General features: G+C 35.0%; 1 protein-coding gene across 1 annotated transcript; it reads left to right on the forward strand.

The window, feature by feature from the left end:
• Nucleotides 1-3,112: 3,112 nt before the first annotated feature.
• On the forward strand, nt 3,113-8,207 carry LOC149502516 (uncharacterized). Its single transcript, XM_089729100.1, has 7 exons — nt 3,113-3,329; nt 3,720-3,864; nt 4,198-4,299; nt 4,459-4,566; nt 5,412-5,560; nt 6,315-6,492; nt 7,125-8,207. Exons 1-7 carry the CDS (start codon nt 3,243-3,245, stop codon nt 7,307-7,309), a joined length of 954 nt encoding a protein of 317 aa, XP_089585226.1. The 5' UTR covers nt 3,113-3,242; the 3' UTR covers nt 7,310-8,207.
• Nucleotides 8,208-12,366: the final 4,159 nt, after the last annotated feature.

Genomic DNA, 12,366 nt, shown 5'->3' on the forward strand with positions numbered 1-12,366 from the left:
CCCATCTATTTTTTCAACAACTTCCTTCGAACATCCCGATATAAAATATTATATGTATATAACTGCTTTTCAATACGATGACACAGATTTCATTGGTGATATTAAATTTCGTCAAAGTGTAAGTTGCGTAAAATCTTTGAAATAAACAAATATGACAAATACACAATACCTACATTGTATCAAAACTAAATGATGGAATGAAAATCTGACATGAATTTGATCCATTACAAAAAAATTGAACCTTCTCATCCTGATCAGTATTGTAAATTTCAGAAAAGTTTTATACTTACTAAATCAAATACTAAATAACTAATTATAAATACTGTATTCGGAAATTCATATTTCCGAATACCCTCATGGGTAGATAGACAATGTAAAATATTAGTGCACATGATCAAAAAGATTTGACGCGTAAATGTTAAAAACAGGTCTGTCGATGCTTCCATCGGCATTCGATTCATAGTAACAGTTGTAGATATATTGAATGGTTATTGTACTCATTTGAATTGGAAAAATAAGACGTGCAAAAAAGATTTGAACGCGCTTTTGACCCAGGGGTATCAAATCCTTAATCACAAATTAGTAGGTTCGAAACGGGTTGCTACGAAGTATATGTACCAGCTGTCTACGGAGTTATTAGTGTATTTCTACAACTTATAAATATTATAACTTATTATAACACACACATAACAGGTTATAGCGGTAAGCTAACACATAAAGAAGATATGCCGTCAAAACCTGCACCGCGCTAGCGAAACTTTCAAGTCAAGTTTGCATCTATAAAAGTTAAAAACAATAATATTCGGTTTCCGAGTAATAACGCCGCTCAGTGGAAAGTCTTCGCAGGTCCCTCCGATTTTGTTCATAAAAACCTCAAAGCCTTAAGTTTAATTGAATTGTGAAGATAGTTCCAAGTCTGAATAAGTAACGATATGTGGTAATAAAGTAAATATAATGCTGAAATAAATAAATAAGAGAAACACGACCTTGTGATACATTTTTTTTTTTTATGCCGTATAGGCAGACGAGCATACGGCCCACCCGATGGTGAGTGGTTACCATCGCTCATGGACGTCAGCAATGCCAGGGGCAGAGCCAAGCCGCTGCCTACCAAATAGAACAAAAGGAAGGACATAGGAAGAAAGGACAGTTTCTTTTCAAAAATCGTTTCTCTGACAAGTTCCACTTGCGTTGAGACGTTGGAAAGTAACCTTGTTTCCGGTTTTTTCTCACCAGAATATGTACTTATATCGAGTGAGGAAAATATCTTCGTGGAGTATTTTACGGAAAATAAACGGAGCGATTATGCTTTTGCATTATTGAGTTAAATGAGCGGTGTAAACGCCTTTCTCTTAAACATTTTATTTAGCTAACTATCTGCCAGTAACCTTGAGGGGCTATTCTGGCTTCACCATAACTGGTAGGCGAGCTCATGGGACTCAGCCTGAATGAGTTTGCTAACATCTGCCCTCGCAAGTGCAGTGCCTCACTGAATCCACCACCGGATATAAATCACGATCCACTGAAAAGATTCGAAACTCAATAGATATCGGTTAGACAGGGCACGCTCGTCCCTTAAGTCGTCGTCGAATAAGGAAATATATTTGTGTACTGTCCTGAATTACAAAATATGACATTGAGGCCTACGTTAACTGGCCTGTGACATAGTATAGGTATGAGCACTACCGGTTATATTTACTTAACATGTGTTCACAAATGACTTCTAAGATGCAAGGTAAGAACATCGTGTTTTAAAAACCTGCAAAATTTGTAATTTGTTTAGTTAATATTGTTTGTGAGCCTACACAAGTAAATACTATCACCCGGCCTCTTTCTGCAATGCAGCAGTAACGCGTTCCAATATGAAGAAACCTCATTTTTGGGTAGTTAGCGGCATTCAAGTTTAGATGTCCATGGAGTTAGTAACCATTTTGCATGAAGTAGGTATGCCGTGTTTTCATTCGCTTGTCTATACAATAAAAATTGTGATTATTTTTAAAACGAAGTTGTCATACGAACAATCAGGGGGACAACGGTGAGGCAATAAAACAAAAAATTCAACCCAATCTTTCAAAAGAGTCATCAGCATTAATCACGTTCATGTTTGATCTTTCGAAGTCGTCGTGGCCTAAAGCATAAGACGTTCGGTGCATTCGTATCTAACGATGCATCGATATTTGAATCCCGCAGGCGGGGTACCAATTCCCCTAATGAAATAAATGTTCACTATTGACTTCCACGGTGAAGGAATAACATCGCGTAATAAAAATTAAACCCTCAAAATAATTTGCGTAATTACTGGTGGTAGGACCTCTTGTGAGTCCGCACGGGTAGGTGCCACCATCCTGCCTATTTCAGCCGTGAAGCAGTAATGTGTTTCGCTTTGAAGGGTAGGGCAGTCGTTGTAACTATACTGAGACCTTAGAACTCATATCTCAAGGTGGATGGCGGCATTTACGTTATAGATATCTATGGGCTCCGGTAATCACTTAATACCAGGTGGACTGTGAGCCCATCTAGGCAATAAATAAATAAAGAGATCTTCTATCTGATGGCTTCGGAGATCACTGAATACGAGGTGGGAATTTAGTTTTCTAGTTCAAATGTAATAAGTAGAAACTTTCGGTATGATCAAAATTAAAAAGTGCTTTATATCAAACACATATACAAAGTTCATAAGTACCATATCTCTTTATTATTATATTTTTTTCCCTACCTATTCGTTGGTAACCTAAGGTTAACCTAAGCTACGCGCGGACGGGAACTATTATTATTAACTTTATTTCCTTTGAACGCTAATTGGAAAGCGTATTAAGCATTTATGAACCACGGTGACCAAAAATATGGTTAAGAAGTCGTGTATTATCAAGATAAGTATAAATAACTTTTTTTAACTTGTTGCTTTGATACCTTTGAATATTCAGGTAGGTAACTACTCAATAAAATGACAGTAAATACACCGCGACTGGTTCAAGCTCAAATCTAGTAATGTGAACCGTAAGTCAATTCGTTTATGATCGTCTTTTTATTGTTTTATTTACATCAACTACAACATTAAACAAGTGAGGGTAGAAAAGAATCAAAGCCCATCGAAACATTTAGAATACTTGCCTTGTAGTGCTCTTATCTACATACATACCTATAGATATCTTTATAGTGTTAAAGCATTATAAATAAGCAGTTTCAAATTAATTTGTTCTTTACTGTCGCCGCATGCAAAGAGCAACATCTTCCTAATTGAAATGGATTCCATGTCATATAACTTCAATATGGAAGATGAGAAGCCTATTTTTACAACAGCTAGCGATGTTACAACCACGACTACGACTGTAAGTACCTATTTAATTTGTTTTCATTGTTGCGTAATATAAGGTATGTAATATGTAATTTTGTTTGTTCATAAAATTCACAAATTCTTTCGTATTTTGTTGAAGCATATACCTATGTACTTGTAAATACAAGCGTTCTTATAAACTCGTCAACGATATCTAACAATTTTGTGTTTTACTAACCGAAATACTTGGATTTACAAATTGAATGAAGTAAAATAAAATTTTAACTTTAAAAACTGAAACTAATAAAAGCGTATTAATAAGGTGAATCCATTTAAAAATTCATAGATAGCTTTTTTGCGGATAGAGTTTCGATTCGTTGGTCAAATTCGTCTATAAATTTTGAACACTAAATATAACTTGTCGTACTCCTACTGCTTTTAACAGGAAAGTTACACTACGACTGGTTTAGACAATATTACCATCAACAGCCAAGAGGGATCATTCTCAGCTACAACGCCATCGTTTCAAAGAGGAGGAAATGACCTTCTTAACTTGCTAGCTCGGCAGGAACCAAGAGCCGCGGATCCCGGTAACAAAATGAATGTCCTTTCTTTCTTAATTCAACCTTATAATTACTTATAATTACCAACAATACTTATAATTGTTTAAATAAAAAAGCCATTGAACACGCTAAGACACTTCATTCTTCAAGCAATGTTTCAAAATAGTTCTCAGAGGACAGTAGTGGCTTAACTGTTTCTCATTTCACTCACTCATTTGGTTCCCATTTTATGAGTGACTGTCATCTATTGTTTTACCGTGAGCAATTTAGGACTTTTGTAAACTGTTGGATTATTAAAACCGCTGTTTTTCCGAGGAAGTAACATTTGTGGTAAACTAATATTATCTTAATTATTTACAGCTCCAAATAGCACCGAAATGGAAGACATTCTACTGAACATGCGGCTCAATGGCACTGACCCACTGTTCGATGATATGGATCCAAATCACAACTACTTTCTGGGTAAATTTAATTATTAAAATTAAATTAAGAAATAATTAACATTTCATTGATTTCAAGAATCGTTTTATAGATCTTGTATAAACGCGAATATTTCACTCGGTCAGATTAATTGAAACATTGTAATATAATGTGGGTAATAATTGTATTTGTTTTGTGTAGGGGGACGTCCTGAGTCCGTGGCATCATCTAATCTGTGGAATGATAATTCAAGTGTGTCTGGAGCTAGAAACGGCGAAATGATGGACACTTTTGACTTTCTCATCAAAAGTAAGAACAATTTCAATGTAAATGTTTAGAAAATAATGTTGAAAATGCAAGGCTCTCCAACTCTAATATCTACAACCACATTCGTTTTTCCTGGTGGTAGGACCTCTTGTGAGTCCGCGCGGGTGGGTACCACCGCCCTGCCTGTTTCTGACGTGAAGCAGTAATGCGTTTCAGTTTGAAGGGTGGGGCAACCGTTGTAACTATACTGAGATCTTAGAACTTATATCTCAAGGTGGGTGGCACATTTGCGTTGTAGATGTCTATGGGCTCCAGTAACAACTTAGCATCAGGTGGGCTGTGAGCTCGTCCACCTATCTAAGCAATAAAAAAAAAAACTTAAATCACCAATATCTTATCGATTTTAATGAAATAATGTAATGAATTACATTTTTTTGTAAACCGGACTATAAAGGGTCTAAAGCAAGGGTGGCCAACTTGATTAGAACCAACATCTACTGTCTACTGACGAAACACTCGGCGATCTACCAATGGCCTTAATCTTGAAATTTAACGAAACAATGTAGTTCAGTATACAAATAAGTAGTATATTTTCTTTTATTAAAAATATTAAAATAAATCTGAAATTATATAATAAAAGAGAACTATTGCGTAGAAGAGAGGATAAATAATGTGACGTAATGGTCATTAACAAATGAGACAAGATGAAGATGATGCGTGCAGCAATTGGTGATTACGTTGCGCAGTCTGTTCTAAGTATTTCTAGTTTTTATCTTTCCACGATCTACCGGTCGATCACGATCTACCGGTTGGCTACCCCTGGTCTAAAGGTACCAAATTTTTTGAAATACAGGGAACAAAATTAGTACATAAAGTTAATTTTGTAGGTTTGTCATCTGCTAACAACTACGTGTCGATGTTGACGCGGGAACAACTCTCGGTTCTACGTTCAATTCGACCTAGTCTCTTGTACGAGTTTCTGCAGGAGGTCGCTAAAGTTCGCAGTGATAGAAGAATGCGCAGGGCTTTACCTAATGTAAGAAGTTCATTTTTACTCGATTAAAATTATTATTTGAACATTTATTCGAATTCTATGCTTTCGCAAATAGTTCGTCGATGGCTATTCAGATAGTTTTTTATGACATCCAAAAGTAGTTAAAACTCGTATGTTATGTTTCTTGATCCTCACAGGGAAGATTTAATGCGCAATAATACGCAATGATTAAGTGGCCGACTTACACTAGTCTTATAAGATATGAAAATAGAATGCCGCCGAATTGAAATCTAAAATCGGCAGTAGGTTAAGCTTAAATGTGTTTTTGTTGGAAGCTTTGGAAGGAAAACTGGAAATATTGTTTGAAATTTGTCTTTGTATAAAAATTATCAATTGTCACATGGTGCTAATAAATAATAATAATACTAGATGAAACTGTATTAGGACTCTATAAATACCTCTTGTATTTATACTAGATACTATAAAATAAATGTTATACGTTCGTGGAACTCTTGCCAAATCCCTATGCAGCATGATGTGAATGAATACACATGGAAACCCAAAATACTGTTCCCTAGTTGACTAGTGACCATTATCTTTAATAACTATTGACAATTCTAGGACTACAGGCAACCTATTATTGCCTACCGCTAAAAATATTCTCAAGTCTGCTTGTACTTTAAAGAAGAACAAAAGTAGGCAAAATTATTCTCAAAACACTCAGGGGACTTCCATTTAAATCGTTACACTTTAAATTTCTTTGGTATATATTGTTTTCGTTTTGAATACACCCCAGGAATGCGCATTTTGTAAGAACAACGGTGAGAATGAAGAGTGTTACTCTTCGCATGCACTGAAGGATTGGCGCGGGCGTGTACTTTGTCCGGTGCTGCGTGCTTTCCGCTGTCCGCGGTGCGGCGCCACCGGTGACCGCGCTCACACAATCAAATACTGCCCGGAGAACTCTGATGCTAGTCAGTGACTTTAATTGTTAATTAAGTTTATTCATTACATTTTTACTGGTAGTAGGACATCTTGTGAGAGCGCACGGGCATGTACCACCACCCTTTTTCTGTCGTGAAGCAGTAATGGTTTGAAGGGTCAGGCAGCCGTGGTACTTTAAAACTTGAGACCTTAGAACTCGTGTCTCAAGGTGGGTGGCGCATTTACGTTGTAGATGTCTATGGGCTCCAGTAACCACTTAACACCAGGTGGGATAAAAAAAGCAGTAATGCGTTTCGGTTTGAATAGTGAGGCAGCCGTTGTACTTTAAAACTGAGACCTTAAACTCGTGTCTCAAGGTGGGTGGCGGCTTTTACGTTGTTGATGTCTTCGGTAACCATTGAACATCAGGTAGGCCGTGAGATCGTCCACTTAAGCAACAAAAAAATCGTTTTTTGACGGAGGCAGCGGCTAAAAGGCAGAGCTCGAACTCTGCGTGACATCAGCAATAGCCCCAGAGTTCCCAAAAACCTGGTTTCATTTTATATACGATGTTCTTTAACAATTACCACATGTCAGTGTCCAAGATCGAACTACGATATCGTGGAATCAGCTCCCAGGAAAAGGATGCTATAATTTATTCATTTAGGCTTATTTGTTACAGGTTCCGATCGTTCTGGAAGTTTGTCCGCGCGTCGTCGCGTGCCACCATCGGCTTCATTGGTTATGGGCGGGACGAACAGAACAGGCTTTGGACCTCTGACTCCTAGCGCGCCAGCTTCTTCACCCGTACCTACTTCTACTTCGTTCCCGAACTCTTCATTCTGGACAAGTTTCAGCATGAACTGATTTTTTATTTGATCGAAACTAACAGATTCAATTTAAAACCAAATTAGGTATATTTAATCCACTGAGTATTTGAATTTACAATGTTTAAACTTTCGATTCAAGTTAGAGAAAATAGTGTATACTAATATTAAAAACCATATTCGTGAGCGCTCTAAAAAATCTCTGACCGTGCTTGTTACACAATTTTGATACTAAACAAATAACAAAACACCTTAACAACACTGAAGTCAATTTTTTTTTTTTTCATAATAATTTTGTGACTCGCTCTTTTTCACCAATTCAGGATATACTGTTACTTTCGATTACATATCTAGTTAGTTTTGAATATCTGTCAATACGCTTTAACAAAATGCAGTCCCACAGGTACTTCGAATTAGATTGTTTGTTAGAAATCTAAGGATTGAGTTACATAATTTCATAATACATCTTTGTTCACTTTACTACACGGCAGTAGAAAATGTGAATGAGTTGTATATACATGTGAACTATTCAACCGTTCAAACAAAGCTATGCTGGTCATACATTGTTTGATATAAATACGTTGGAATCTCAATGTAGCTCGATTAACGTAACGTACTTACCTACCTACCTTTATTTAAATTTTTCATTGGTACAATTAATTGTATGCGTTATCAGATTTTCTAAAAAGTTCGTTTATACTGAAGTTTTAATATAATATCATCAGTCAAATACAATTCAATACTACAATTTCAAAATTTTAATGAATTTATTGTTAATACTGATAATTCATTCAATTTTGTATGCAATTCATTTTAATGCATTCACAACCGTATGTTATAAATGTAATTAGTGTTGTCGATTACGTAGGCCAATGAAAAATTCCTTTTCTTTGTTTTGGGTGTCGGTTTCTTATTTTTAAATAAATGTTTTTGCAATATCACTTGTTTTTACTATCTTTCACCTATTATTTCTGTAATGCGAACCAACCATTAAAATTCCTATGAAGAGCCGGTGGCGTTTATAATGCGAATTACGTAGGTAATTATTATGATCGTTAAATGATTAACGCCATCTGTTATTTCTACAAACACCATTAGACATTAATGGTTTTGCATTTCTCATTGTCAGATCGGTTTGAAATGATTTTTTTTATTACTTAGTTGGGTGGACGAGCTAACAGCCCACCTGATGTTAAGTAGTTACTGGAGCCCATAGACACCTACAACGTAAATGCGCCACCCATCTTGAGATATAAGTTCTAAAGTGTCACTATAGTTACGACTGCCCCACCCTTCAAACCGAAACGCATTACTGCTTCACGGCAGAAATAGGCAGGGTGGTGGTACCTACCCGTGCGGACTCACAAGAGGTCCGACCACCAGTAAGTGCATAATATGTATATCGCGTATCAGAGGTATGTAAGCACATGTGGTCTTAACTAGATACTATGTATTAATTTCATATTTACACTTGTAGGCTACGCAATTTGCTAAACCATATTATTTCGAAGAGAAAAGGTAAATAAATGAGTAACGATTTTAGAATATTTTATTTTCAATATAATTACGGATAGACAAATAAACAGTACATATTACGAGAGTATTGATTTTAAAATAACATAGAACAACAAATAATATTGTTTCTCTTTCCATTTCAATGTTTGTACCATAATAGCTTAAAACATTTTCATCAAGAGCAAAATTAGCGTATCGCTCACTTTTATACCTGATGACATAATAATATGTACTTTTACGCTGGATAAAGTTGTTTACTTATAAGTTTAAGCAAAAATGATTTGTCACATGAATCACAAAAATTTATTTCAACGCGTAATTTTAAAAATTGTGAATCCCACTTAATCAAAACCCATTAACGCTTTCAGAATATTTTATTGTTTTAAATCACTAAACCAAGAAAACGACAAGAACGCGTTTTCTTAGAGGTAGTGTAGTGTAAAGAGGCACTTTAAGAAGTTCGCCATAATCGGCACCTTCCGGACATATTTCCTAGCTTTGCCGATCATTTCATACTTTCCTTACCTACTGCGTTAGGTTTTGATAAAGCTAAGCTCGCATTAGATTATAGATAGTTCGTAGATACACAATTTGTAATTTACATCTCCTGATAATATTTTCAAATTTCAATTACATTTTTTTGTTTTATCTTTATAATTACGTAACAATTTTTTTTCGATTGTTTAGTAAACTTAAATTTTTTCTCCAACCGACGCCGAAAGTTCGGTTTTCGTCCCGCTGTACAGGGAAGAAAGTCTAACTTTTTCTCCCTGGGTACTGACAAGTGCGCATGCGCGTTAGTGTCTACGTCTGCTCTCACGCACCTAAAATTCTTCGCCATTGTTATGCTCGGGTAATTTGCAATATTGTGTTTAGTGTAAAAGTGAAATAAACAAAAGGCAATAAAATTTAATAGTGAAGTATTAAACAAAGATGAGTTCATCCGACAGTTCTTATTCAATTAGTAGTAGTTTATTTAAAAATTAAAAAAACAGTTAACTTGTTTTTTTTATGAGGGAGGGGGGCTCCGCCCCCCCAAACCCCCGCCAGACCTTCGCCCCAGGACCCCGGCTCGGTACTCCACGGGTGCTAAGTTTTTTACAATGTCGAACTTACGGCCTGGTAGGAGAAAAAATAGTATGTGCACCGCGGGAAAAAAGTAGGACATCTCATCCCGCGTGTTTTCCACCCTCGCAACAATTTTTCTCCCTTGGTGCACAATGTACTATATCAAATAACCATTAGATTTATTCGTAATCACGATTAAAATTTACATTTATAATTTCGTTCATGGACAATAATTGTGCATGCAACTTGAAGTTCAACGTGCAGAACGAGAAAGGGAAGATCTTCCGCCGTGCGGACGTACCGCTACAAACGTATACGTAAAATTTAACATAAAGCGACATATATATGAGACCATCAGCGCACAAGTGACCTAACCCACAATTTTTCATAACCATGCTTATAAATGAATATGCAATTTCGAAAAGGGCACATGTCGCATATTTTGTCAAATACGTTTTTTCATATACATGTAGTTTTGAGGCTTACCTACACCCATTTAATAATAATTCCAGTAATTTTCAATTGTTAATATTTTCAAAATTTAATATTTTAAATTTTACACTGCTTTAGAAATAATCCATTTTTTTCATTTCCTGAACATTTTACATTTTCAGAAATGTGCCTTTTCGAAATTGCATATTCAATTATGTACAATGCAATTTATTTAAAATGTAATATATTTTTTTGCAAAGTCGGCCTATCCATAGTTTCACTCATAAATAACAGATGGCTTTGTAAACATTATTTTTGCGCGGTTTGTTTTTTTGCCTACTCAAATTCAAATTCATGAAAACTTAAAGCTCATTGCTCCGTAATAACTATGGTAAGCTTAGGCCACTTTTGCGCTGACGGCCTCATATAACAACACATTATTGAATATAAGGCATATCATATGTTATCAATTTGGCCACGATAATATTTATTTACTAGCTTTTCCATCCGTAACTTCGCCCGCGTGGATTACGCGTTTTATCCTGTAGGCGGAAACCCTATTATATATTTTCGCGAGATTCAAAATATCTGCATATCACATCCATTGGTACAATTGTATGCGTTTTCAGATTTTCTAAGCTCCTTTAAACTGAAATTTTCATAAAATACGAGTATCATTAGTCAAATACAATTGAAAATGCAATTTCGAAAAGGACGCATCTCTGAAAATGTAAAATGTTCAGGAAAAAAAAAAAAAACTGATTATTTTCTAAAGCAGTGTAAAATTTTAAATATTAACTTTTGAGATATATTTTTGTGTTAATTAACAATTGAAAATTACTGGAATCATTATAAAATGGATATAGGTAAGCCTCAAAACTACATGTATATGAAAAAACGTATTTGACAAAATATGCGACATGTGCCCTTTTCGAAATTGCATATTCAATTAAATAGTAAACTTTCTATAAAATTTAACAAATTTATTGTTAATGCTGATAATTCATTCAATTCTGTATGCAATTGATTGTAATGCATTCACCACTAGATCATATCTTCAATAGTTTAAACGTCAAACTGTAACAGACAGACACAATAACCACACAATAACTATCCGATTTGAATGAAACAAAGCGTACATTCTGCACTAAATTAATCTCTACCGAGTATATCTTCACAGATCAGTTCTACTTGTAGCCAAAGTATCACTGAAAAATTCAAATCTCTTTTATTTCATTTCATAAGATTTTTCTTAATAATTATTATATAATATATAACAAGAGTCCCAAAATACGTTATTGATATTTTTCGAATCAGTTCAGGAACGTAGATATTCTTTCGATTTAATAGTCACAGAGTTGTAACACGATAACATAGAACTTAAAAACTAACATTTCATGATATTATTTATTATACAATATGTACTTTTTAACTAAGCATAACTATTTAGTATTTCCAAAATATCCTAAGTTATATATTTGTAAATGTTGTAATATACGTAAAAAAATAGCGTAAATGGAAAGTTACTAGGAAGTAAAACTTAAAGCTTTTTTTTTAAACATATATTTCATTTTTATTTCATACAATGGGCAAGTCTTCTTTACATAAAAAGAATTGGCAAGTTAGTAACATTAACATTTGGTAGCACGCGACTCATAACCGGTTTACTGCTGCAAGTTATTGTGACGTTTTATTACCGTCAAACGCAACGTGAGAGCTTGCCACCTAGGGTTGCGAACAATTTTACAATTTTTAAAGTAGATGATTGCAGATTGCAGAAAGAGGAAATAATACAAGCTTTATAAGTACAGTGCTGTTTTCCATTGACGTCACAGGCAAACGAATCTAATGAGCGACTGATAGCGGTGACTTACCGCCATCATTAATGAGCATTGCCAACGCCGCAGTGAGGAAGAATCCACTATATGTTTAGAAATATATAAGAAAATACGTTTTAATCAAAAGACTACGATATTATTTACGGTATTTTTGCTTGTAAATTATTTTATTTAAATAGATTAAAATTCTTTTTTTTAGTGCTGCAACCCTAAGGCCCTCTGATGGTAAACGGTCACTGCCCTC

Source organism: Bombyx mandarina, chromosome 08 (assembly GCF_030267445.1).
Source record: "Bombyx mandarina strain Sakado chromosome 08, ASM3026744v2".
NCBI lineage: Eukaryota > Metazoa > Arthropoda > Insecta > Lepidoptera > Bombycidae > Bombyx > Bombyx mandarina.

Excerpts from the sequence above, each read along its gene's own strand:
- LOC149502516 (XM_089729100.1), top strand. The coding sequence starts at position 3,243 with ATGGATTCCATGTCATATAACTTCAATATGGAAGATGAGAAGCCTATT. Across the intron at positions 5,561-6,314 it reads TGCGCAGGGCTTTACCTAAT|GAATGCGCATTTTGTAAGAA; the intron begins GTAAGAAGTTCA and ends AATACACCCCAG. Across the intron at positions 6,493-7,124 it reads CCCGGAGAACTCTGATGCTA|GTTCCGATCGTTCTGGAAGT; the intron begins GTCAGTGACTTT and ends TATTTGTTACAG.